At 49.1% G+C, this 27,850-nt stretch overlaps 1 protein-coding gene and 2 non-coding genes across 3 annotated transcripts; 1 reads left to right on the forward strand and 2 right to left on the reverse strand.

Annotated features, from left to right (window-relative positions):
• LOC144165289 (uncharacterized) lies at positions 1–27,683 on the reverse strand. Its single transcript, XM_077695411.1, has 3 exons — positions 27,477–27,683; positions 23,424–23,612; positions 1–1,088 (listed from the first exon to the last, which is right to left on the reverse strand). Exons 1-3 carry the CDS (start codon positions 27,501–27,503, stop codon positions 801–803), a joined length of 504 nt encoding a protein of 167 aa, XP_077551537.1. The 5' UTR covers positions 27,504–27,683; the 3' UTR covers positions 1–800.
• On the reverse strand, positions 19,912–19,984 carry Trnam-cau (transfer RNA methionine (anticodon CAU)). Its single transcript has one exon. It is a non-coding gene; the product is annotated as a tRNA-Met (tRNA).
• Positions 21,648–21,720, forward strand: Trnam-cau (transfer RNA methionine (anticodon CAU)). The gene has a single exon. It is a non-coding gene; the product is annotated as a tRNA-Met (tRNA).
• Positions 27,684–27,850: the final 167 nt, after the last annotated feature.

The following is a 27,850-nucleotide window of genomic DNA, read 5'->3' on the forward strand; positions in this document are numbered from 1 at the left end:
CCCCAAACGCAACTTGGCGTCTAACTAAATAAGTATAGCCACAGAATTGCGGAAGTTTGTACAAACACTGAAATTCGTTTTGAACGGGCGATTCTGTTAACTGGAAGCATCCAAAAACGCTCACCGGAATTTCGTTTCCAAAACAAAATCGCTCTGACGGAAGCCGTCAAACACCTCGTCCAGTTTATGCTTACAAAGACAGTCTAAGTGGCACCACGGCTCTTTACAGCGAAACTTGCTGTATGCACAGTTTATAAAACATTTTACTCTACTCAACCAAGCTGCCCGACTTGCAAAAACAAAAATAAAAACTCAGGGTTTTCGGTCCGGTCGATATTGTTCAGAAACAAGACATTCGTACTGTACTCAGTTAAGGCGCAAACGGATTCGAGCATTCGCACGAAAACTACTTAGGCGAAGAAACAACGAAGCTAACGGCGACTGGCAGAGGCGGTATCGTCGTCACGCTGTTGATAGATACCGCTGCGGGCTTGCAGGATGTGTCTCACATCCTTCGAACGCTTCCTCGTTCGCTGAAGTTTCCGCAGCAAAACACGGCTTCACACTCGTGTCTCTCGTAAAAGCGGTCGAGCTCTTGCTGAAATTGTTCCGGGGCCCCCACGAGTCGCCGGCGATGAAGTTTTCGCAGTCGGCTGCCAAAAAACGAAGGCAAATAAAAATAGTAAGGTAAGAAGGGGAAGACGATCTCCACGGAGTCACGGACTGTGAACAGCGTGACGCAACAGAAACCTCGCGGTTGTCACCGCTGTGTCTCCGGCCCGGGCACGGTGCCTGCGAAGTCAGTTCGCGGCGGCGGCCTCCGCGTAGGGTCTCTTGACGAGCAGCTGGAATGAGTCCAGGGGCACGGCCAGGGGTTCCCTGCCGTCGCTGGCGTAGAGACGCGACGTGTTGCCGCGGGGAACTGCCCCGAGGAGCAGACGGCCGTCTGGGGGAAGCGGGAAGCTGCGGCCCACGCCCGAGGCCCCGACCGTCACCACCGAGCCGGAAGACAGGTCCGCGGCGCTGCTGTTCACCCACTCGAACACCACGCCTCGGGACTCGACCAGGTACTCGAAGATGAGCGCCACCTGCGAGACGAGAATGAGCGGCCACCCGTTGTTGTAAGGGAAAAAGGCTAGAGGAGGAAAGAAGAAAAACAGCCATTGGAGACTGGTGTTTTTGGATTAAAATATTGCCTATCACATCAAAGAATGGCCTCGAGCAGCAAAGGACAGGACCGGCTGGAGATCAATGAAAGAGGCCTTCGTCCTGCAGTGGAGAGAGAGAGAGAGAGAGAGAGAGAGAGAGAGAGAGAGAGAGAGAGAGAGAGAGAGAGAGAGAGAGAGAGAGAGAGAGAGAGAGAGAGAGAGAGAGAGAGAGAGAGAGAGAGACTTAATTTGAGCCCCATGGGGCTAGTCTGGGTGGCGGGTGACCGGCGGTGGTAACCGGCCGGTGACCATTGCAGCCCGCTGGATGACCTTAGCCTGCACCTCCCAGTCCGAGCTGCACAACGCTTTTGCCCAGTGATCTCTGTCTGTTAAAGGGGGGAATGGGTTGTGGGGGCACTGCCACATGCAGTGGTCTTGGGTATCGAGGGACCCGCAGTCGGGGCACAAAGGGGTGGGGTACAAAGAAGGGTAGATTAGGTGACGTCGATATCGGCAGGGGAGTACGTGTGTCTGGGTGAGTCGCCATAGGCGTTCCTCTTCATTGGAACAGGTCGGAGAGGCTGGGGGTAGTTGGCGGCGGGAGAGGCGGTAGTGCGAGGTTATGTCGTGGAATGAATGTTGACGATGATGATCATGATGATCGTTCATGTAAGTTCTAAATAGTTGCAATATGGGCACTTCTGTAACGCCTTTGCATCCCTCACATCTACTGTGATATGAAAATTAACCAATGCATCTGTTCATAAGTTAAAGGGGGAATCAGCAGAATCAATCAACCAACACAATCAATCAATCAATCAATCAATCAATCAATCAATCAATCAATCAATCAATCAATCAATCAATCAATCAATCAATCAATCAATCAATCAATTAATCAATCAATCAATCAATCAATCAATCAATTAATCAATCAATCAATCAATCAATCAATCAATCAATCAATCAATCAATCAATACATCAATCAATCAATCAATCAATCAATCAATCAATCAATCAATCAATCAATCAATCAATCAATCATACTGCGACATAGCTGGAGCGAGATGAATCGTGTTCAGACTGGATACAAGCCATACAAGCGGAGTCGTTTCTGCATACACCGCGTTTATACAAGCAGCTTTCCTTGTACCGCTGCGCCTGACAGGCGCAGGATAAAACGTGATGCACGACGGCGTCCAGAGGAGTACACAAGCAGCCAATGCGAGGTATGCAAAAAGGGGCCGGCCAACCGGTGGCACATCATGTGGGACTGTGCCACCGACCCAGAAGGCGCCAGCTTCGAAGACTACCCGGCACGACTACAGGAAGCCGTCGAATCAAGAGACAAGACGAAGCAAGAGTGGGCCATCCAGCAGGTCTTCACTGCACTCGAAAAGCACGGACTCCGTAAAGGGGCCTGCGCCTATTAGGGTAGCGAAGAAGATGCGACGACCGGCCACGTCGGGACGGGGGTCATAACAAACCCCCGCCCACTGCAGGATCGATGTGAATAAAGTCCTTTCCAGTCCCAGTCCAGTAGGCAGGGGAGTGTTCAGGGGTTGAAACCATTATCGAAGTGCTCGCTAGTGTGCTCATTTGCCTGTTGTGGCATGAGAAAGCGCGACCTCCCCCACCCCCCATCCTCGTTATATCAGTGGCAACGCAAGAACAGCTTTTTGATCTGGTTGGATACATCTTCGCGCGATTTCCGCAAGATTAAAAATAGCGACGTTCTATTCGACTCCGTCATAAACACTGAGCTGAGATTACCGCGCCCATTTGCCCACAAAGCTGTTAATACGGAGGTCAGAAAAAAAAAAAGTCAAAGGTAGAACGAAATAAGTTTGTTTATTTTCCCATGGCTAAATTAAAAGTGCCCAAAATCTGCAGTAAGAAATATAACGAGAACATTAAATTTACTCAAATTTCGCGTTGACAAGAAGCACCTAAACACAGGCACTGTCAGCCACCATTATCTTGCATCAATATATAAGCCAGCAGCGCCTGAGTGCTTGGGCGAAGAGAATTGAGGGCAGAATTGAATCGAAAGCAGAGGACATAACGTAAGCTTACGCAAACATTAGAAATCAGTGTGAGAGCTTCAGGCACAGTCGGGCCACCATGCGCCCGCAGTCACCGCTGATGTACCCCCCATTAATCGAAGGATAAGAATTTAAAACCTTACCACTGGTCGATCTTGAATTGAAACAATCAAGTTGGTTAAATTAGAGGCACAAAAGCAGTGTTATTTGAGAATTCAGAGTATCGAACGCGAGTGCGCGCGTACACCCAGAGAGGCAAGACGCAGTGCTGCGTGGCTGTGTAAGCTTTGCGTGTGCTTCACGCAGCCTACCTGATTGATTGCAGGGTTTAAGGCGCCGACGCAACGCAGGCGATGAGGCGCGCCGTAGTGTGGAGGGCTCCGGATTAATTTTGACCACCTGGGGATCTTTAACGTGCGCCGAAATCTCGTACACACGGGCGTTTTTGCTTTTCGCCACCATCAGAAAAGCGGCCGCCGCGGCCGGGAATCGAACCCGCGACCTCGTGCTCAGCAGCGCAACGCCTTAGCCACTGAGCCACCGCGGCGGGTACGCAGCCTACCTAAGCAACCACATATCATACCCTCGGCTCACAACACAGGGATTGCCAATATGAGACAGCCAAACACTGGCTCTCGGTAATAACGTTTCAGCCCGTTCTTGTTGTTGATCTCAGCGGAAAGACCAACTTGGTTACGCATTCGATTCCTTTTTGGAGGGTCATTTTGTCTGTTTGAGGCTAGAAACGAGAATGAAATAAGGGTGCGTGGCACAAGAAAAATGCCAGTTGTGTTGACGCAGTTTTTTAAGGGACCACGAACACAAAATACGGCTTTGTTTAGTTTGAAAGAACTAGGCTTTGGTAACTCAGTCAGCTCTATTCCCGTCACAAAATACATTATTAAACTAAAAAAAAAGACGCAGGAACTATTTAAAAAAAAAAAAAACGTTGAGATTTCGCCCCATAGTGACGTCATATTGGCAGGAGTGAATGCGCTAGCACTAAGCAAATACTTATAAGTGCGTTAGCATAACTATCAGTACTAGCAAACTACTATAATACTATCAAACAGAACGGACGTAATATTATCAAACAGCTTCTTGGCGGTGGCTTAGTTTGGCAGCGTCCAATAGCACGAACAAGATTCTCTGACGTCATAGAAAAGTCACAGGAAAGTGCCCGGGAAGACGCCACTACTTTTTTTTTCTTTGATGCTTTCTGTAATATCTTAATTAATTTTCGAAGTTTGCCATGAAATTCGCACCATTTTTATCAAGGCAAAGCAGTCTTTTTTATTAAAAAGAACCTGTGGTTTGTCTTCGTGCCCTGTTTAAAGCGACCGCTTTATTTTTCCGCGAAGGTCTCTTAGGAAATGCATAGCACCTGAATACCGCTGTCCCAATAGCCACAGTCTTAAAAATTGCGCTGCTGGAACACGTAGAAGAATGGATGCGGCATGACTGCGTCATCAACAGGACTAAAATAACTCCATTACCTCAAGCGGACGGACTCAAAAGGACGGACTCAAGCGGATTAATTAAAAGACGGGAACTGTGCTCCTAGCTGCATATATGTGAACGGACATTCTAGATAAACGTGCGCCACAAGAATAAGCAATTACGACTTGAAGGAATCTTAAATGACGTGCAACGCTTAAGCGTAACTCTGCCGGTCTGCACGCTAGCGCGGTGCGATCCGGGGCTTCTTCTCGAGCTCTCTCCCTTGTAGTTTGTTCAAGCGTTACCGGTACGCCTACATAGTACAATCTTATAGACCTACTGTTGGCTGCGGTGGCATTCTGTGGCGATACCTTTGTGATAAGAGCGCGCACTCAACGTGGCTGATATGCGAGTAGAGGACGGCTGGTAATGAAAGGTATGAGGGTCAATTTAAACAACACAGAGTAAAAGTAAGGCCGGGAGAGATAACCATCCCCCGGTATCTCCTATAGTGTAGACGTAGCCTGGCAGAAGTTTTAAATTTTTCTTTCGTGTATAGATTTCGCTGATGTGAACTATACACCTAGCATTATCATATGCATTAAAAAGCTCTTTACAGAAGTGTAAAAGCTTTTTACAGAATGCATTAAAAACACTTTACAGAAACCTGGTTAATTAACCGAAAAAAGAGTCAGGCTCCATCGAAACGCGAAGTTACTTTTGTCAGTGTTTTAAATTTGGTCTCTTACTGTATGTTTGTCAGGAAATAAAATCTAATTCACTCGCACAAATAGTGACGTATTCTCTAAAGAGTGGCCTAGCACGACTTGTATAAGAGCGCCATCGGTGACTGCGGTGCTTGGACTATTTAGCAATGGACACAATTAAGACTCCGGCGTGCGACTGCATCAACTAGTGGACTTCATCGAGACATCAATGTGGACAAGTGCTTAAGCGATTGGCTTTCATTTCCCTCCTTTCTTCCCTTACCACACTCACACCTGTGGTCTTCCTGTCTTAATAAATGTTTTTCAATCAATCAATTTAAATAACATACAACTCTCTGACCCGTTACCTCGATTCTTAGACTGTTTTATATGACTGCAGGGTAAGTTTAAATCACGTAATTAAAAGCGGATACCGTCTTAAAAGATATCTGACAAGAATTGATGTTCTATCAAGAAATGCTATAAGGATTAATATGAAATACAAAAGCGATTGCACAAGAAGACCTTGAAGCTAAACCCCAATAATTCAGAGACACTTAAAGCTGCCTATTTGTGGGTGTTACAATGTTAGCACAAGTGCAGCGCCCCCACGCGGCGCTGTTAGTTTTATGTTCAGCCAGGCAAGCCTGGCACAGCGGCGAGTGGCCATTTTGGAAAAATAAAGACAGTTCGTTCTGGGCAAACGGCTCGGCATGTTGTCATGTCTTTCGCGGGCCTGATGGCCTACTGTTCGCGGTAGTCACTCCTACCGCTCGGCCATCCGTCATTCTACACATCTAACAACTGGCGACGAGGATGAAAGAAGTTTAACGTGAGTCTTCGTTCCCGCACCGCTCTGCCTTCCGTTCACAATGCCAAGTTTCGGCAACCTCGAGCCGTTCGAGGGGGGAGGAGACGACTGGCCCTGTTACGTGGACCGGCTCCAAGCATTCTTCTTGGCCAACGATGTCGCCCCAGAAAAGCGTACTTCCGTGTTTATCAGCTGCTGCGGGCAGAAGACGTATGCTTTGCTCCGAAATTTGGTCAAGCCCGCCAAGCCCAGTGACAAGACGCTGGACGAGATTCTACTAGTTCTTGGAAGTCACTACTGTCCGAAGCCGTCTGCCGTTGTGCAGCGTTTTCGTTTCAACTCGCGCGTTCGCGCGGAAGGAGAATCCGTCAGCAACTTCATCGCAGCACTAAAGAGCCTTTCCGAGCACTGCAACTTTGGTGCTGAACTCGAAAACATGCTCCGCGACCGCATCGTGTGTGGCATCAACAGCGCGGACGTCCAAACAAGACTGCTGGAAAAACCGGACCTCACCTTCGACGATGCCGTGCAGACCGCCCTGACAATGGAAGCAGCAAAAAAGGACGCAGGCGAGATAGCCCAAGATAACACGAGCAGCGCTTTCTCGACTCACCGTGTCAGGCTCAGGGGGCGTCACCTGCGGGGACGGACACCTGGCATCGAAATGCAAGCATGTGAAGACAATCTGCAATTACTGCCACAAACGAGGTCACTTGGCGAAGGTTTGCAATTCGAGACGAAAGGACAGCCAAGCCGGAAGCAGCAGCCCTTCCAAGGCACGTTCGTTCTCGGCACGAAGTTCACCGTCGTCGAGCAACCGTCATCGTGTGAATACTGTCCGCGATGAGGACGTCGCTAGAACTTCATCTTCCGAAGTTTTCGACATGTGGCAAGTTGACTACGCCACGCCGCCTCCGCCTTTCACCGTCACTGTTGACGTTTGCGGCAAGCCGCTCCGCATGGAAGTGGACACTGGGGCAAGTGTCTCCGTCATGGCCAAGTCGCGTCTTCTACAGCTTTTGCCTTCGGTTCCTGTGCAGCCGTCACAAGTGCATCTGCGAAGCTATTCCGGGGAACTGAAAAAGGTTCACGGCAAAGCTGACGTCAGCGTGAAGTTTCATGCCAAGGAGGCCGACCTACCTATTTTTCTTACAGGGGACGGATCGCCCACTCTTCTCGGACGCAACTGGATGCGTGAGCTGGGCATCGGCGTTTCCGACGTTGAAGTGAACGTACACGCACTTTCTGACATCAAACACCTAGTCCCCAGACTATGCCGAAGTGTTTCAAAAGGCCTGGGTACGTTCAAGGGTGCTAAAGCTTCTCTACATGTTCCTTCAGATGCTCCGCCTCGGTTCTTCAAGCCACGCCCACTGCCGTATGCCTTGACAGATGGAGTCACCCAAGAAATCCAAAGATTAAGAAGAGATTCCATTCTTGTTCCAGTCAAGACAGCAAAGTGGGCTGCACCTATTGTTCCTGTGACCAAAAGGGATGCATGCATCAAAATCTGTGGAGACTTTGGTGTCACCATAAACCCAGTGGCAACAGTGGAACAGTACCCCATTCCAAGGATCGAGGACCTGTGGACTGTGCTTGCTGGAGGTGAGAAATTCACAAAATTGGATTTGCGAGATACGTACCAGCAAGTTGTCCTTGACGAGGACTCTAGAAAGTACGTCACCATTTCGACGCATATGGGGTTGTTTCAGTACACCCGGTTGCCTTTTGGTGTCTCATCTGCTCCAGCCATATTTCAGCGTGAAATGGAGAACTTGCTCAGGGGACTGCTACACGTAGCAGTCTATTTCGACGACATTCTTGTAACTGGCGCAAACGATGCTGAGCACCTTCGCAACCTCCGTGCTGTGCTTAGCAAGCTTCAGGAATCTGGCTTCAAGCTGAAACTTGAAACATGCCACTTCTTCGTGCCACAAGTTGAGTATCTCGGGCACATCATCAGCAAGGAAGGCCTTTCCCCGAACGTTGACAAGGTAGCAGCCATTCTGCATGCTCCTGTGCCTCAAGATGTCAAGGAACTTCTGAGTTTCTCGGGACTTGTCAACTTCTACAGGCGCTTCTTACCCAATCTTTCGTCACTCCTTCGTCCACTGCATTTGCTTCTTTGTGAAGGGAAGAAGTGGGAGTGGGGACAAGTACAACAAGATGCATTCACTGCCTGCAAGCACTTGGTGACATCAGCTCCAGTTCTTGTGCATTTCAACCCTGCCAGGCCTGTTTGCCTCAGCTGCGACGCATCGCCTTATGGTATAGGTGCAGTTCTGGCGCACAAAGATGCTGATGGCCGGGAACATCCCATTGATTTTGCCTCGAGAAGCTTGTCAAAAGCAGAACAAAACTACAGTCAACTCGACAAGGAGGCACTGGCTTTAGTGTTTGGCGTGAATCGGTTCCACCAGTACTTGTGGGGAATCTCATTCGAAGCACACACTGACCACAAGCCACTTCTTGGACTGCTGGATGCCAACAAGCCCGTTCCCGTGCAAGCTTCGCCTCGAGTGGTCAGGTGGGCTCTCAAGCTTTCTACGTACAAGTACGAACTTGTATACAAGCCTGGCAAAGAGCTCGGCCACGCTGATGCTCTTAGTAGACTGCCTCTGCCAACTGACACCACTGCATTACCACGACCTGCTGAAATCTTCTTGCTGGAGGAGGCATATCCGCGACTGCTTTCACCTGGTGTTGTGGCCCAAGCCACAAGAAATGATCCAGTTCTGGGTCATGTTGTTCTTGCTGTTCTGAAAGGAGAAAGCCTCCCAGTGGGACCAGAGTGGAACCCTTTCAACACCAGAAGCTCAGAACTCAGTCTCCACGAGGGTTGCCTACTCTGGGGATCAAGAGTTGTGATTCCAAGATCATTGCAGGCCCAAGTTCTTGGCGTTCTTTATGCAAGCCACCCGGGTATCGAGAAGAGCAAAATGATTGCCAGGAGCCATGTTTGGTGGCCAGGCATTGACAATGACATTGCCAACAGTGTGAAGAGCTGCGCCACGTGCCAGACTCAACATCGAGCTGCACAGCCGGTTCAGCAGACGCCATGGCCTTTTCCACAACGACCCTGGTCAAGACTTCACATTGACTTTGGGGGACCATTCCTAGGTCGCACGTTCTTGGTTATTGTGGATGCGTTCTCAAAGTGGATAGAAGTCTTTCCTGTGTCTTCCACATCTGCAGAAGCTACCATTTGTGCCTTGAGAGTTGCATTCGCTCAGCATGGCCTGCCTTCGCAGCATGGCCTGACGTCATAGTTTCCGACAATGGACCTGCCTTCACCAGTGCCCAGTACCTTGAGTTCTTAACTCGAAATGGAATACGCTGCATGCTCGTACCGCCGTATCACCCTGCCTCAAACGGTGCAGCTGAACGAGTTGTACAAATTGTGAAGAACAAACTCAAGAAGTCTGGCTCTGGGAACTTCCAAACGCAGATCTCCAGGTTCCTGTTCCACTACAGGACCACACCACATGAAGTTACAGGTCGGCCACCGTGTGAGCTTTTGACGGGAAGAATGTTCAAGACTCCATTGGATGTCCTGACGCCAAGCCTGCAGGCATCTGTACTTCTAAAACAACTCAAGCAGAAGTTGTATGCCGACAGAGGGTCCCGGCAGGCTCCATCACTGCAGCCAGGTGATGACGTGTATGCGCGAAACTTCCGAAGGGGTACACCTTGGGTGCCTGCCAGTGTTGGGGACGTCACCCCGTCATCAGCCACTGTCCGTTTTGAAGACGGCACCTTTGGAAACCGACACAGCGACCACTTACGCGTTGTGCAGACAGACGCACATCTGACTTCTCCTGAAACTGTTATCGCTGCAGCTCCACCACAGCTGGAGCCGCCGCCTCTCCATGCACCCGCTGTTCCGGAAGTGCCTCATGAGGAAGAGCCACCGGGAAATAGCTTCTCTGGGAGTAGCTGTGCAATGGACAATGACGGGACTGCGCTCAACAGTGGTGTGCACGTGAACAGTCACTCTGTCGTGCCTACGCCTAGCACACCGAAGTTGCGACGTAGCACGAGGACTAGGAAACCAGTGAATAGGTACTCCCCATAGTCTTCCTCCTAAGAGCGGAGGAGTGTTACAATGTTAGCACAAGTGCAGCGCCCCCACGCGGCGCTGTTAGTTTTATGTTCAGCCAGGCAAGCCTGGCACAGCGGCGAGTGGCCGTTTTGGAAAAATAAAGACAGTTCGTTCTGGGCAAACGGCTCGGCATGTTGTCATGTCTTTCGCGGGCCTGATGGCCTACTGTTCGCGGTAGTCACTCCTACCGCTCGGCCATCCGTCATTCTACACATCTAACAGTGGTATTGCGAAAGCAAAAAAAAAAAAAAAAACGCCGGCCCATCTCCACTTACGTAAAGCCTGGGGAGGGGCGAAGCATGCAGTGTATAAGTGTTTTCTTGGCGGCGTGGTGTTTGTTCAACGGAAATTAAACCGCTTGGGGGGTAGAGGTATACAGCTTTCTTGTAAAAGTCTCGCGTCTTTAGCACGAAGCGTTCTAGCTTGAGGTGTAAACCAGTGTCCCGGTGTTTTGTAATACGAGTTACGAGGCGTTCCAGCGCGAGGCGTACACGAGTGTCCCGGTGCTTTTTTTTAGCACGCGTTACGTTCTAGCGCGAGAGGTAAACGAGTGTCCCGGTGTTCTAGTACCGTGACTATATGAGACGACGGTTACGACGGCGACATTAGACGTCGACAGCCCAAGCCGCTAAGGGGCTTCGCCCCTAAAATACATACACAGGCTCAAGCATGCGCACGCGCTGCAAGCGTATTGAGAAAGCGTGAGACATATTTCACCCTCCCTCCATCCGTCGTTTTATCTGCTCTCTCTCTTTCTCTGTCCCCCTCTGTATTTTCTTACAGCAACCCCCACCTGAACCAACCTGATGGATGCATTGCCAAGTTTGGTCATCATTGTTGAGACAGCGAAGAGACCGACACCCGCGTTACCAGTTCGAACACCTCCTCCTGGTTCTCTTCTTCCTTTATTGCGTGCTCACGCGCATACCCCGCTGTCCGCTCTCTTCGTCCTCTTCTCTAGTTGCGGCTGCGAGGCGCATGGCGCTTCCCGCCACTGCTTCCCGCGGGAAACTTAACATCCTCCCGGGCCCGCGGAGTGGTCTCCCGCCTCCAAGAGGTATAACCGCTGAGCAGCCCGCCGTACTTGTTGGCCATTTGGGAAGGTGACTTTAAAGTATCTGTCGATGGCGTCCCTTCCAGTAAACGCCTCAACCACTCTGCCGAGCTTCCATTGCAGCGCCGGCACGTTGTCGTCCTTGAGGATCACCAAGTCGCCAACACGTGGTCGAAATGATAACGACGGCGGGTAGTGATGAGCGGAGCGTAGAAGAAGCAAATATTCTTCCTTCCAACGCTTCCATGGTCGGCGCCGAAGCTCATCTCTGTACTTCACCCTTCGTCGCAAGTCATGCGCGGCGGAGCTCGGCAAACAGTCGGCAGTTCGTGGTGGTAGTCCCACAGTGCGCTTGCCGGTTAGGAGTGCATCCATCACGGGCAGACTACTGACCACCGGTTCCTCCTGCTTTATCTTGGGGGGCGGCGCAACCGGAGCCGGCTTCACGTCCGCACCCCGAGTCTTGGTGACGAGGCTTGGCGCGCAGTTCCGTCTCGTGAACGGATCGTCCGCCTTCTCCTTGTTAAGCTTCGCGTCTTCCAGGATCGCACGCTCAATCTCCACGATGTTCTTCAGACGCTTCCGTTCGTTGATGTAGCTCATGGCGCTTACTGTACTCGTGAGCTGCTTGTCCAGCTCCCTCGCACGTTTCTCGAGCTGCTCCAGTTCTCCCGCCAACCTCTGTGCTTCTTCCTGGACTCCCTTCAGCATCGTAATCTCCTTCTGCTTCATGAGCTGCGTCTTCCGCACCGCATAGTTGCTTGGATTTCGCTTAAAACGCTGCTTCTCGCTCACGATGGTCTCTACGTCTGACTCCTTGTACTGGTAGTTGAGTGCGCCCTGAACGTCCTTCAGCTTCCTAGCCACCTCTTTCGTTGTCTGAAACGCGACCCCTGCGAGGTTCATCCCTTCTGTCCACTTGTAAAAGTCTGAGTCGGTGAAGTCTTGGTTGGACACAACTCGAGCTCGGAAGACCCTCTCCTGCTTGCCATGCTTCAGCCTCAGGTCCTTGTTGGTTCGGGACCGTCCCAGGGTGTACACTTTGGCCTTGCTGGCTTCTTGGATCTTGCTGAGTTCTTCCTTCGTGGCGACAATTTGTGGCTTGGCCTCCTCCTCATCTTCCAATGATGAGGACGAAGATGAGGAAGAATGGCGCCGTTCTGACGCGTCGCCACCAGCCTTGTTGTCCTCTTCGTCATCTCGGTCGGAAGTGTCATAATCTTCGTCATCCGAATAAATGTCTCTGGCTTTGAGCTTCCTAGCCATCTGGGCCTGGGAATCCTCCCCTTCCAGCAACTTGCGCTTCTCCTTTTCCTCTTCCTCCTTCTGCAGCTGCCCTGGCTGATGTTCAAACCGCTGAAGCTGCCTTTTCAGCCTGCATTCGGCTACACTTCGGTTCGTGGATGACGTGAGCCCAGGTGTCTTAATCATGAGCGGTACTTCACTCTTGTGTACTGCACTACTAAACTGTAGGAGCGCCGGGTGTTTGCTGACGTCGTGCTCCTCACCTGCATCGCTTATACCGATGGCGTCCAACCGCCACATCTCCGACGGATCTCCCGGTCGGAACTCCATGCGCCAATCGTCAGTACAAGCCAGGAATAATGCAGTTGCACTGGTGGTACGTGGTGTCAGACGATGACAGACGTCAGTGTAGGTTCCTTGAACGACCCAACCGAATATTGTTTCCACGGCGCAAAGGGTGTCGGTGAAGCGCTCGACACGTGCGGTTACAATCCTCTAGTACATGTCAGAGCCGATCAACACGCTTATCATGGAGTCCTGAGGTTTATCGTCTTGGGGATCGTCGGCTAAGGGTAAATTCCGGTCACGCAACATTGCAATAACGGTGCTCTCTATGGCCGGGCCCCTCACTGTACAGACCTCTGGCACTTCCAGAGCTTGGAGGGTCAGCTCATTTGATTCAAAGCGGCCACAGAGAGTTATGTTCACCCTTCGGCATTTGTACTGGCGTGGGCGGTTGCACTTGCCGAATGTGAACACTGCCAGATCCTCAGTTCCAGTGCTGGGTAGAGACAGTTGCTGCGACACGTCTTGACGGACGAAGGACCGTTGGCTTCCGGTATCAAGCAGTATCCGTACCGGCACGCGGTCGCGGTTTCCGGACGCCCACACCGTGGCGGTTTGGAGCAATACGGGTGACGAGGACGTGCTGCTTGCAGGAGCTGTTGTCACCTGCCTTCCTCGTTGTGTTTCCACCTCTCGGTTTTCAGCTCCGATAGGAGTAGGTGGTCGTGGAGTGCCCGTTGCTGCTCTTCCCCAAATGCCGCACAGTGTAGAAATATGGCGCCCTGAGCAGTGGTCGCACCTGAGCCCTGCTGCGGCTCGGCAATTACGGGCAGTGTGGCCCCTTTTCCCACACTTGAAACAGCAATGCTTCCTGGACAGCCGTCGGCGCTTTTCCTCCGCTGACAGTGTGGCCTGGCACCTACGTGTCGCGTGTCCTGGAACGTCGCAGAGAGAGCACTTAGTCTGCGAAGCCATGGACGGATCGGCACTTGGCGATGCGGCCCGTGCTGCCAGTGCTAGGGCGGATGGTATTCGAGGCGGTGTCACATTGCGGTTAGCTGGCAACCTCCTTGAAGTGGGTTTCTCGCGTGACACTCGACTCTCCTCTCTGCTTTCAACCTCCACTTGCAGGAACTTCAGGATGGCCTTGACTTGCTGTTCTCGTGATTCCGCTGCAGCGTCCGCTCCGGCCGTGTCGGTCTTCGTGCGCTTGCGGTACAGAATTGCCAGATCCTCTGGCAATGAGCGCATCAGCACCCGGTGTAGAACGACCGCGTACTCTGCAGACGGCATGCCAAGGCTATCCAAACAGCCGGTCCGGAATTGGATCTGCTCATAGAGGTCTCGCAGACGTGAAACTTGAGACGATGACTCGATTGGCTCGATGGAAAGCAGGCTGTCTATGTGGTTATCGATAAGGACATCCTTTCGGCCATAGCGTTCAGTGAGCACCTTGACGGCAATCTTATAATTTGCGTCAGTCAGGCGTATACCTTCGATTGCCCGCTTTGCAGCGCCGGTCAGGTAAGACTTCAAATACTGGAACTTCTCAATGTCAGCGAGATCGGGGTGAGAGTGTATGGTGGCCTCATAGTGTTCCCAAAAGCCCTGCCATTCACGGGTCTCACCGGCAAAGACGGGTATTTGAAGCTTCGGCAAATTCACGCGCAGACCCTGTGCTCGTGGTCTACCGTGAGCGCCGGTATTTTCGCTGATGAGCTCGGTGTGAGCAGCTCCGATGGCGTTGCTGGACTCGTTGCTAGTCCCTGCAAGCCTCTGTAGCTGGCCTTCACTGACACGAGCACCAGCCGTAGCGCGCGCGTTCATGGCGAAACGAAGCCTGCTCATCGCGTTGACGATCTTCTCACGGTAATCTATAGCACCCGCGACTTCTTCATCAAACGCCTCACCGTCAAGGGAGTCGGCGATCTGGCTGTCCATCTCAGCGAGCGCGGACTCTTTAGAGCGGAGCCCGTCGATAATTTCCTGGAGGTCGCCCAATGACGGTTGAGTGTCCTCCCGCAAGATATCGCTGGCCACGGTAAGAAGTCGGGTGGTAGAACCACGAAGGATGCCTCGCTGCCTGCGCAGCTTCTCCATGCTCGGTAACGTATCGGTGCGATGGATGCCGGCCGTCTCCCGGGTTTTACGGCACCAGAAATGTTGAGACAGCGAAGAGACCGACACCCGCGTTACCAGTTCGAACACCTCCTCCTGGTTCTCTTCTTCCTTTATTGCGTGCTCACGCGCATACCCCGCTGTCCGCTCTCTTCGTCCTCTTCTCTAGTTGCGGCTGCGAGGCGCATGGCGCTTCCCGCCACTGCTTCCCGCGGGAAACTTAACAATCATCATCATCATCATCATCATCATCATCATAACCAGCCTATCTACGCCCACTGCAGAGCAAAGGCCTCTCCCATTATTCTCCAATTATCTCGGTCCTGTGCCAACTGTGACCTATTTATCCCCACAAACATCTTGATCTCATCTGCCCATCTAACTTTCTGCCGCCCCCTGCAACACTTGCCTTCTCTAGGGATCCACTCTGTTACCCTTAATGACCAGCGGTTATCTTGCCTTCGCATTACATGCCCTGCCCACGTCCATTTCTTTTTCTTAATTTCTACCAGTTTGCCCCCTGACCCACTCCGCTCTCTTCTTGTCCCGTAATGTTACACCTATCATTTTCCGCTCCATTGCCCGCTGAGTCGATCTCAATTTAAGTTGAAGCCTCTTAGTGAGCCTCCAAGTTTCTGCCCCGTAGGTGAGTACCGGTAATATGCAGCTGTCATACACTTTCTTCTTAAGCGACAATGATAGGCTGCTATTCATTATCTGAGAATGTCTGCCATATGCACCCCACCCCATTCTGATCCTTCTAATTATCTCTGCCTCATGGTTGGGATCTGGGGTCACAACTTGGCCTAAGTATATATATTCGCTTACCACTTCCACTGCCTCGCCATCTATCTCAAACTGCTGTGCTGTCCCGAGGTTATTGATTATTACTTTAGTTTTCTGCATATTAATTTTCAGGCCCACGGTTCTACTCTGTTCGCCCAGTGCGGAAAGCATGCTTTGCAATTCGTCCCCCGAGTTACTTAGCAAGGCAACGTCATCAGCAAATCTGAGGTTACTGAAGTATTCTCCATTAACCCTTACTCCCATCTGTTCCCAATCCAACGTTCTGAATACTTCTTGTAAGCATGCTGTGAATAACATTGGAGAGATTGTGTCTCCTTGTCTGACACCCTTCCTTATAGATATTTTACTGCTCTCCCTATGGAGGATGATGGTAGCTGTAGACCCATTGTAGATATCCTCTAGTATTCTTACACAATGCTCATCTACCCCCTGGTTCCGTAATGCCTGAATGACTGCTAGGGTTTCGACCGAGTCAAATGCTTTCTCATAGTCTATGAAGGCTATATATAGGGGTTCAGTATACTCAGCGCACTTCTCTATCACCTGATTGATCGTGTGAATATGGTCTATTGTTGAATAACCTTTACGGAACCCTGCTTGTTCTTTAGGTTGACTGAAATCTAAGGTTGCAGAGATTCGGTTAGCGATTACCTTGGTAAATACCTTATAGACGACTGATAGTAAGCTGATCGGCCTGTAATTTTTCAAGTCCTTCATATCGCCTTTCTTATGGATTAGGATGATGTTCGCGTTCTTCCAAGATTCCGGTACCATTGCGGTCATTAGGCATTGCGTATACAGGTTTGCCAGTTTTTCAAGTACAATTTCTCCGCCATCCTTCAAGAGGTCTGCTGTTATCTGATCCTCACCAGGTGCTTTGCCCCCTTTCATTTCTTTAAAAGCCTTCCTTACTTCTTCGGTCGTTACTGGTGGGATGTCTATCTCCTCTGAACTACTGTCTCGTTCGGCATTATCCTGTATGTCCCGGCTACTGTACAGATCCCTATAGAACTCCTCGGCCACTGTGACTATTTTATCCCTATTTGTGATGACATTGCCTTGCTTATCCTTAAGTGCATACATCTGATTTTTCCCCACGCCAAGACGTCTCTTCACTGCTTTCAGGCTACCTCCGTTCTTTACAGCGTATTCGATCCTCTCCATATTATACTTCCGTATGTCAGCTGTCTTACGCTTATTGATTAACTTCGAGAGCTCGGCTAGTTCTATTCTGTCAGCTGCGGTAGAGATTCTCATGGTTTGCCGTTTCCAGATTAGATATTTCGTCTCCTGTGAAAGTTTACCTGTATCCTGTCTAGCCATAGTGCCCCCGACTTCTACTGCACACTCCGTGATAATGCGTGTAAGGTTGTCGCTGGCTTCCTGTGTCGTAGGCTCGGCTTCCTCGTTAAGGGCGGAATATCGGTTCTGCAACGCGATCCTGAATTCTTATACTTTACGTGTTACTGTTAGCTCATTTATCGGCTTCTTTCGTACTAGCTTGTGGCGGTCCCTTCTCCAATCTAGCCTAATTCGAGATATTACCGGTGGTCACTACACCTTACCCTTCCGAGCACTTCCACATCCTGCACGACGCCAGGGTTATCGCATAATATGAAGTCTATTTCATTTTTGTGCTCCCCATTCGGGCTCCTCCAGGTCCACTTCCGAATCTCCCGTTTACAGAAGACGGTATTCATTATGCGTAGGTTATTCCGTTCTGCAAACTCAACTAGTAGGTCCGCCCTGCTATTTCTACAGCCCAGACCATAGTTCCCAACTGCCTTGTCTCCAGCCTGATTCTTGCCTACTTTAGCATTGAAGTCCCCCATAACTACGGTATCATGTGTTTTTACTTTAGCCATTGCCGATTCCACATCTTCATAGAGGCGTTCCACTACTTCGTCGTCTTGGCTGGATGTGGGCGCGTAGCCCTGCACCACCTTGAGCTTGTACCTCTTATTGAGCCTAATTACAAGACCTGCTGCCCTTTCGTTAATGCTATAGTATTCGTCTATGTTGCCAGCTATGCTTTTATTGACTAGAAATCCCACTCCCAGTTCTCTCCTGTCCTCTAGACCACGGTAACATAGGACGTGTCCATTTTTCAGCAACGTAAACGCTTCGCCTGCCCTCCTAACCTCGCTAAGCCCTATTACATCCCATTTAATGCCCTCTAATTCCTCGAGCAACACCTCGAGACTTGCTTCGCTAGGTAAGGTTCACGCGTTAAACGTTGCCAGGTTCAGATTCCATTGGCGGCCTGTCCGGATCCAGGGATTATTAGCACCCTCAGCTGCGTCACAAGTCTGACCGCCGCCGTGGTCAGTTGCTTCGCAGCCGCTGGGGACTGAGGGCCGAGGGTTAATTGGCGTATTCATGGGAGGTTGTGGCCGTTACTACACCAGGGTGGCCAGTCCTGCTCTGGTGAGGGAGTGCATTACCGGCAATGGTCGCCGGGGTCAGGCCGCACCCCAAGCCCCTTTGTGCAATTCCATCAGTACGCGGATTTTCTTTTTAATCCGGTGGGAATTGTCCGGCACCGGGATTCGATCCACGGTCCTTGAGCACGCGAGGCGGGTGCTCTACTGCTACGCTATTGCTGCATATTGGTACCACGAAGTTTGGTACAAGCGAAGTAATGGCGAATTCCATTGGGAGAACAGGAGCAAGTGGAGCGAGCAGCCAGAGCAGCACACGGGAGTAACGGGGACGTGTGCTTTCGTTCCGCGAATGAAACATTCTTGCTGCTCCGGGAGCAGTGAAAAGAGGGGGAGGGCGGGATGTCAAGAGTCATGTGACCAAACTTTTCCCGCTCTCGCTTCCCGGAGCATTTCGCGCGCTCGTGTTGTCCGCACGCTGTTCCTCGCCAGTTTTGCCAGATACGTGCCGGTGGTTTTGTGTCTGCCTTCCGCATGGCGACGAATGAAGATGCCGAGCGGATGTGCATGTCCATGATAGGGTCACCATCGTATCTCCCAAAAATTAGCTGCGAACGATAAAAGCATCTGCCGTCTTTTCCAGATACGACTCGACCTTCGGTCGCTGCTCCGGCGGGGTGAACAGGGGCTCGAACCTAAACTCATGCAATGTCAAATCGTCGTCGTCGTCGCTGCTGCTGCTGCTGTCCGATGATGAGTTTGCGCTTGAATCTGTGGTGCTTTCATCATCTAAAAGTAGCAGCATCGTCCAGACGGCCGCGCTTAGCTGCTGCCGTACGCACTGAGCGACTATCGCGGCTGCTGGATTCCGTCATTTTTCCTCCGCCACCCTGGGATAAAACTAGAAATGACGTAAAAGAGGTCATGTGACTTCCTCGGCGTTCTCTGTTACTCCGCCGCTGGCGACGGAGCACCGAGAACTGCTCTCGGCTGCTCTCGGCGCCAAAACAGTGCTCCTCCTCGACCAATGAAACACAACGCCCCTGCTCCTGCCCGACCACTGGAAGACGCCAGAACTCGCGAGAGCACTTTGGGTGCAGTTAGAAGTGATCCTGTTCGCCCAATGGAAAGCGCTATAAGGTTCACCCGGAGCTTTTCCATGTTCACCAATTACCGAAGCATGTGTCTGTGTGCTAGGCTTCCATTACTTTTAGAGTCTAGATCCCATTTGCGCGACCCCAGATAGCGAACGCTGGGCACATGACGTGCGTAGCATCCAACAGGTGCTCGGTGACGTCAGGTGTCCGCCTTCAGGAACGCGCACACAATCAGCAGAACGTCCTCACTTCTCTAGCTGTTACAACTCGGCGAAGCCGCAAACAGACCTCGGCTTTCGCGGACCTTTGTAGCGTGGGGTTAAAAACCCAAAACGCTATCTGCAACTGAACTCAAACGAATTCGGCGCACCACAATGACAAGGACAGGCTTTAACTCGAATATAAGTCTGCCAGGTACTGTTCGGGGAAAACTACATGCGGGTATTTCTACTTAAGTCTGTGTCGAATGGCCACAGTAAGAGGTTTACCGTTAGTTTTGGGCATTATTTTTTTCAAAAAACAATGTCGGGATATATGCAAATGAAGACGCCATAGGTAATTAAAATTTATGCCACTGTTGCGGTAAGTGGAGCATTCGGTAGGTAATACCGGCCAATGCGAGAAAGATCATAATTACAACGTCCAGCTTAAAAAAAAAGAGCACACCGCCTGCCCCGGGTGAGGATCGAACTCACGACCTTCAGATTATGAGACTGACGCGCTGCCTACTGCGCTACCGAGGCGGTTGGAGGGGCCCCTGTTAGCGCGCCTCCAATTGCGAATGTGGGAATGCGGATAGCATCACTTTTGTGTTACTTTATTATATAATGCAAGCAGCACCTTTTTTGTGTTATTCTAATGTATAAGTACCGGAATTTCCTCAGTTCTATCCGAAACTGTTGGCCTAAATTACCGAACGTACGCAAAGTTTTTACGATGGTCCAATATATCTAAAACCGCACTTTGAAAATTTATTTACTGGAACCACATTCTACATTGTGCGAGTTAAAATAAACAAGATTAAGCTGGAAGCTGACTTATCGAAATGAATTTATTCTAATAGACATAGTGTCGTCCACAGTACGCACGAAGTAAATAAATAAATAAATAAATAAATAAATAAATAAATAAATAAATAAATACTCCGTCAGAAATACGTAAAACAAATTGGGTGCCAGCGAATACTTCGTGATGTGCTACAGCACACGCTCACGTACACCGCCTCCATGACACAGTGCAGTTGTGACCTCAGAGAACGTTGGTTGTAATCCAAGAAATAAATTTGGACAGATCAGAATATTTCTTAATACTTAGCAAGTTCTAAAGACTTATAGGGCACGGATGGCCAGCATAGCCCAAGGCATCCCGGACTAAGGAAGCCTCCCACCGGGTGGGTGCCCTAAAACCAGCACCTCGACACGAAGTTTATTCATTACCATCATTAGCAAGTTGTACTGCTTTAAAGGAGCCATGAAGACAAAACACAAGTTTGTCTTATTCGAAAGATTTCGTGTTTTATAGTGCCCCCAGAGCTTGTCCGAATGCAAACGATGCTTTATTCACTGAGAAATTAATTACTTTGAAGTTAAAATTTTGATTTTTCCGCTAAATCGTGTGTTTTCGTGTCTGCAATGACATCACAGGGCCGTGTTTACCGTTAGTGAACCTAGATGGCGCCACCACACCGCGGCAAGCCGTTTTCTGCGTTTGGTTGGTGAACGTATTTGTACCTGGCTTGTTTTGTTTATGGAGACATCGTTTCGTGAATCATGGTACTCGCTCGACAAATACAGTCACGTAAGACATCGTCGCTTGCGTCAATCGGTCAGTGTTGTCTGAAACAACCCCAAAGCCCCGCAGTCCTGAGCAGCTAAACCAAGCATAGTGCGCGCAGTACCAATTGCAGCTTTCGCATCGATACTTCTATGTTTACATGTGCTTTCGTAATTTCCACTGTTTGTCCCACCATTCTTAAGGCTCTCAAAAGAATGTGCCCTACATTTAAGCGGAAATAGTTCGTTGGGCAAGCTTATAAGCTTTGCCTAATTTGCGTTTGCTTTTTCCGCCCTCCGCCAATCGCAGAGCTGTCTGGTATGACATCATAGGTTCTGTTGCGGGATATGAGCTACTGGGTCGCATGGCCATTCCCTTTTTTCCTAATCATGTAGCTTATTTCAGCGAAGTTTACATTAAAAGTGGTGTCAGTATGGTTCTAACGAGGCAATTGTTTTAATGAACCAAACTTGCGTTTTCTCTTCATGGCTCCTTTAAGTTAATTTACTGAACTCAATTAAGTAAAATATGACCCTCTCTGGTATTGGGTTAGCCTAGCGTCTAGATTAGCCTAAAGAGAATTCTGTTAGCGCCATTTCATGGTTAGTACCGCGGTAAGACGGGCGCCCAACCGCCTCGGTAGCGCAGTAGGCAGCGCGTCAGTCTCATAATCTGAAGGTCGTGAGTTCGAGCCTCACCCGGGGCAGGCGGTGTGCTTTTTTTTTCTCTTTCAACGCTGGCGTTCCAGAGAACGTTTTTTAGTGTCGTTTTGCCATCACTAAGTTCCATAAATTCTTAATTTATTCTCAGCAAGATTCTTTATTCTTAATTTATTATCAGCAAGATTCTTAAATAATTCTTAATTCTTAACGAGCTTAAAATTTTCATTGCTTGTGTCGCGGCGATGTTTTTGTTTTTTCGTGAACAAGCGATCCACGGAGTCTATAGCGACTACCAGAGACGTGAGAGAGGCTCCCAATGCGCAAAATGTTATAAGATGCTTATTAAACTAAAAACTTCGGCGTAATGCCGCACTCTACATAAATTCCCGATTGTTTGGTGCAAGTAAATTTGCAAAATGGCCGAGCATCGGGGTGCGAGCGTACATCGAACCGCATATGATGGGCGGGGAGCTGGCGACCCAGAAACAATTATTGGATCGTCACAATTTGGGGATAGGCGGAGTTTACTCCACCCCTCCTGTTGCGGTGAAAAAAAAATAATAATGGGGGTTCTACGTTCTTTGAAGGAGAAAGCCTGGCTTTGCCTACCAGTGACTTTTAGTTGCTACATTGCATTTGCATCTATTTCTTCGCTTTCGTTTCTCCATGTTTTGGCGCGAATTACTTCGACAATCTGACTAGTAACACACGTTACAGCTTCCTCAGGATCCGAAAGTTCAGCGCGACTAGGGTGCACCTTGAAAACAGGCGCGGAAAGACGCTGACTAAGAAGAGAAATACACAGGACGACGCGCTTCTAGCAACTGTGTATTTCTGTGTGTGCCCTGTGTGTCCTGTGTCCTGTGTTCTGTGTGTCCTGTGTATTTATCTTCTTAGTCAACGTCTTTCCGCGCCTGTTTTCAAGATGAATCAACACCAACTCGCCCAACTTGCCATTCTGCTAGGGTGCACCTGCTCCGCTCACGAGCCATCACGTTCGCGTATCACGCGCGCACTATTCTGCAACTTTCGTTCAACCGGTGCCAACGAGTAGAGAAAGCGCAATGGTAACGCCTTCGCATCTCACTCTGACGACCCGGGTTCAAACCTTGTGCGAATTAAGATGTATTTCCCATTCGTCCATTACAGCAGCAGCCATTTTATGTATGTCATCTTAACAAAAATGGGGGTTTGTAAATTTCGTAAAATTTACGCGAAATCGCAAATTTCGTAAAATTTCATAAATTTCGTAACATTTCGTAAATTGCGATAATTTCGCAAATTTACGAATTTTGTAAATTTAGTAAAATTGGAGTACGCCCCTGCGTACGCGAGTAGGCGGGTGCCATAGTCGTCCTGTTCACTTGTCACGCGACATGCACTATTCTAAACTTTTGTTCAATCAGTGTCAACGAGTAGAAATAGCGCAGTGGTAACGTACCCCTTCGCCTCTCACCCTGAAGACCCGGGTTCAAATCTCATACGAATTAGGGTGTATTTACTATTCATTCATCACAACAGCAGCCATTTTACGTGCCTGATCATAACAAAAACGACAGTTCGTAAATTCCGTGAAATTTACGCAATTTCGTAAATTCCGAACAATTTTCGTAAATTTCGATAATTTCGCCAATTTACGATACTTCGTAAATTTCATAAAATAGGGGTACGCCCCTGCATACGCGAGTAGGTGGGTGCCATAGGCCAGCTGCTGTGACATCCTGTGCCGTGACGTGTCGGTCAGTACCTGTCCTCCGGGCAGTACGCAACCGACGGCGACCACCTTGCACGGCGAGAAATGAGCGTCGTAGTACGCCCTGCCCACGAGCGTTGGAGAACCGGCCTCGAACCCCCCGTACACTGCGCCCTCAGTCGAGTTGCACCGGTCCTGGCACTGGTGCCAGCGCTCCACGGGGTAGCCCGGCCTGTTCCTCACCTGCCATATACATCGGCACCGTAAAAATCATGGATTCGGATATCGTGGAAATCTCGTGAAAAAATTCTGCCGTGCAAGCGACACTTCTAACGTCACACTAGACTGAACGCAATGCAGAACAGAATATCCCCTCCCCGTTAGCCAATTATTATTAATTACAACAGTATTCAGGTATACAAAGAAGTAATTAACTGTGCGTATTATTTATCAATTATTAATGAACAAATTGGTTAACTGGCTAATATTTATTTATTTATTTATTTATTTAGACACAAGTGGGTGCGGTCTTGCATAAGGGTGGTGAAGTGTACAAATCACATTGCACCTAACCTGCAGGTATTAGGAAAATAACTAATGAACGAAATGGTTGATCAACTAAAACTTATCTACAGACGCCTGTGGGGTGGGGTTGTATAAAGGCCGGTTGTGTAAGTATGCAAATTACGTTACTCCCGATCTGGAAGTATTAGGAATATATGAAATGAGGTTTAAGTGCAATATTATTTGACCTTTTTCGAAGATTACGTGCAAGTGATAATACGGGAGAAGTCCCGTAGTTAAAAAAAAAAAAAAAAAAAACTTTCAGGAGGAATAGGTGGCGGTGCAGCGTTGAAAAAGGAAGAGCAGGAAACGGTAACGACTCAAAATAAATTCAATGAATAAAAAGAAGCTCTCACTAAAAAAGGAAACAACAGAGTTAAAAAAATGAACTCAGTACTAACAGAACCACTACAAAAAATTCATAAAAATACAAATGTTATGAACAATGGTTTCTGTATCATGCCAAAGTAGATGGAAAGAAATAGTTTAGACGGTTTTAGAAGAAATGAAAAATGGCGCGAGATTATTTATTGGAAGTGGATAGATCCCTCCAAACGCACTGACGGACGATGCAATACATGCTTGCTCTACTGGATGCTTAAGAAATTTTTCTCGTATGTGCTTGCTTCACTGCAGATGTCATCATGCCATTATGCTGAAGGCGCAACATAATTAAAATAGAGTACGTTTATGAATTTCGCCATATAGAGACTTATTTTCTTCAGCTAATATCAGATAGTTCCTAACCTAATGGACCGGCTAATGATACCGCCAATAACACGATGTCATGATGTCTGGTAAATCAACTATTTCCGTACCAATTATAAATTATAAATGTTGGTCCATAGCATTGCCTCGGTTTTGAATAATCATCAGGACATATCCGAATTCGCACACAATTAGGTGCGGAAATATTCCTCAGATTTGTAACAAACATCACTGATTACTTCTGCGTTTCCATAATTTGAGATTTGTGGTAAAGATTTTTTGGCAAATATGTTTTCACTCGCCGTCGAAAAATGTAATATCGCATCTTGTTGTCTGTTTTCTGCGTGCTTTCAATGAAATATTGTGAAGTTTTGTATACCATGTGCTATTTATTTTTTTTGTTGTATCAATGCTATTTAACTGCGCTCAAGTATAAACTTGTATTTCCATAATTACGCTCGCCACTGAGCATTGTACAGGTTTCTTGGGCTTTGTAAAGCTGCTTATGCAAGTTTCATCGAGGAAACTACCCAGTCTTATCTGAAAGGAAAAAAACTGACTTGAGCTGACTTAACTTGAAAGACGATAAACTTATTTGTGCCACCCTTCTCTGCGCTTCTACGCGTCAACGCTAATCATCTGCAGTCTGTTTACTCTCGTGAAGAATTAAATAGTTAGTTCAATGCAAGCTATTTCTCCTGCCTCCGCACGGTTCGCACGCCATCTGTTGGTACAGCGCGCACCCTTTCATTTATGTTTTCTTTTTTCCTCTGCATAGAACTAAACGAGCTTGACTTTTGTTCTTTTTATCTTCGCTTTTATCTCGCCTTGCTGCGCCATTTTAACGCGTCGTTCTTTTCATTCGCTACCGTAAAAAACTAACCCAATGCATACTCTTAAAGGAGCCATGAAGACAAAATACATGTTTGTTCAGTTTAGAAGAATAACCCTTTGGTAACTTTCTCATCTCAATTCCCGCCACGAAAGACGCAATTATTCAAAGAATAAAGCCTGACATATTGAAAATCAAAAATTTCGCTTTTCAGTGACCTATTGCGGGCATGAATGACGTAATATGGTCTCGCACTGAAACATAGTTGTCCCCCGCCGCGGTGGCTCAGTGGCTAAGGCGTTGCGCCGCTGAGCACGACGTCGCGGGTTCGATTCGCGGTCGTGGCGGCCGCTTTTCTGATGGAGGCGAAAAGCAAAAACGCCCGTGTGTTCGATATTTCGGTGCACGTTAAAGGTCCCCAGGTGGTCAAAATTAGTGCGGAGCCCTCCACTACGGCGCGCCTCATCGCCTGCGTTGCGTCGGCGCGTTAAACCCTATACGATCACTCAATCGAAACATAGTTGTCAGCGGGTTAAAGGGACCCGGCAACACTTCCGATAAACGCTTTTACTCTTTCTTTCGCGTCTGGAAGCATTGTGGAAGCTACAGTTGTCGCCAGCACGAAGTGGCACTGCGTGATTTGCTCGGCGGAGCAGATACGCCTTCAGTTTCTTCTTTGCTTTTGTGGCTTACTTTTTAAAGTGGCTATGGAATCCATTCATTGCTGCAACTAATAGCCGATACACCTCTGTAATGACGTAATTTCAGCGGTTGATGAAAGCCAAGACCGTGGAGGAGAGAAAAATCTTTTCAGCAAGTTTCAAAGCCCTGGTGGGTCTAGAGCGGTAAATTTTCGACTGGGGTACTTTGCGACCCCCCCCCCCCCCCCTCCCCCAGTCGAGGAACTGGATGTGATGGTTGACTACGCTCTGCACGAATTTTAGACTTCGACAAAAGTTGAAGGAAGCGTCGCAGGGTGGCTTTAACTGAACGTTTGCATTCAATGGACACGATGAAACGGAAGTAGCTAGAGGCCTACTGCAATCGCCCGGACATGCTTCTTGGCAGTGGCTTCTAGGTGGCTTCCATACAAGATTCTGTGACGTCATACAAAATACACCGGATAGTATTAGGAAGGTCGCCAAAACGTCATTTTTTTAAATTTCTTGATTATTTCTTTGAAGGTGGTGATAAGAGTGGAAAGGCGGCCACTAATTCACCTCTATATGTGGTCCATAATCCTGCCGTAAATCCAACTGACAAAAACCGACGAATCCAATCCAAAGCACCGTGCGCGGGTCCTTAGCCCCGCCAATCCGAATCGGAGACACATCCATACTACGGAAATCTGTAGCTGCAATCGCGTGCCGCCATGGGCGCCACCATAGCCTAGCCGCGTCTCCCTCCTTGGCTTGGCTAGTCGCATGGCTTCTTTTCGCTCTTGGAGCCAAAATTAACAAAAAACTGTAATATTCTTTTTGTTGTTCGTCTTTCATGAGGCTTTAAATATTCCCTGACAAATGCACCTTTCGGAGCTCCGGTTTTCAATGTATATAACTTTAAATACTCTGTTACATTATTATATTTGTCTTTGCAGCCACGGGCTACTTTCGAACTTCTCGGTGAACCATACCAAGGACAAGTGGAACGTTCCCACCTGGTACACGACGGCCAAAGTTGATGGCAGCACACTCGCCGAAGCGCGGCTGGCCTATACAGTAGCTCCAGATTTCCTTATAGTGTAAATTAGTAAGAAACTCTGTGGTTTCCAGATCACAGCGATCGCTTCCCTCTACAGGTGAAATAGTGGTTGTTGTGACAGGACAGTGTCACTGCGTTATTCTGCCTTTCCATAACGTCATTCGGTCGGTGCCCCCATAAGCCGATGCTGTGAACAACCACCAGGCAGCGTCGGATTTCTGTCACTAATTGATGGGATGGAACTGGGTTGGCAGTGCCGCCGCTTCATACACGCGAATGAAAGGCGATACAAAACTTCTCACCCGTTTGCTGTTCACTGCACCAAGCATCAAACGGTCCCAGGCAGTCACCGAAAGCGTTGACCTGTGCACCTGTTTGCGCGCAGTCGTAGTGTCGTCGCGCGGCAGTGAGAAAAACGGGAAACAGGTTGCTCGCTACTCCCCGCGAGCGAAACTGCCGGAGCACGTACTACATGCGCAGGGAGACGCGAAAGCGAGTGCGGCGGCAGATGCTCGATTTGGCTTCTTTTCCTCGTTGCGTTCTATATACATAGATGTATGCGGACGGCGCGCAGGGCATCAGGATGTAGCGAGGAGTAGGTTGGGTTTCACAACTGGGCGAAATGTGCTGAAAGGACGCGGGCAAACTTGCGGCTCGTGTGGGCAACGATGGACTC

This window comes from Haemaphysalis longicornis, unplaced genomic scaffold, assembly GCF_048455015.1.
Source record: "Haemaphysalis longicornis isolate Haplotype H1 unplaced genomic scaffold, Haemaphysalis longicornis Haplotype H1 scaffold_14, whole genome shotgun sequence".
NCBI lineage: Eukaryota > Metazoa > Arthropoda > Arachnida > Ixodida > Ixodidae > Haemaphysalis > Haemaphysalis longicornis.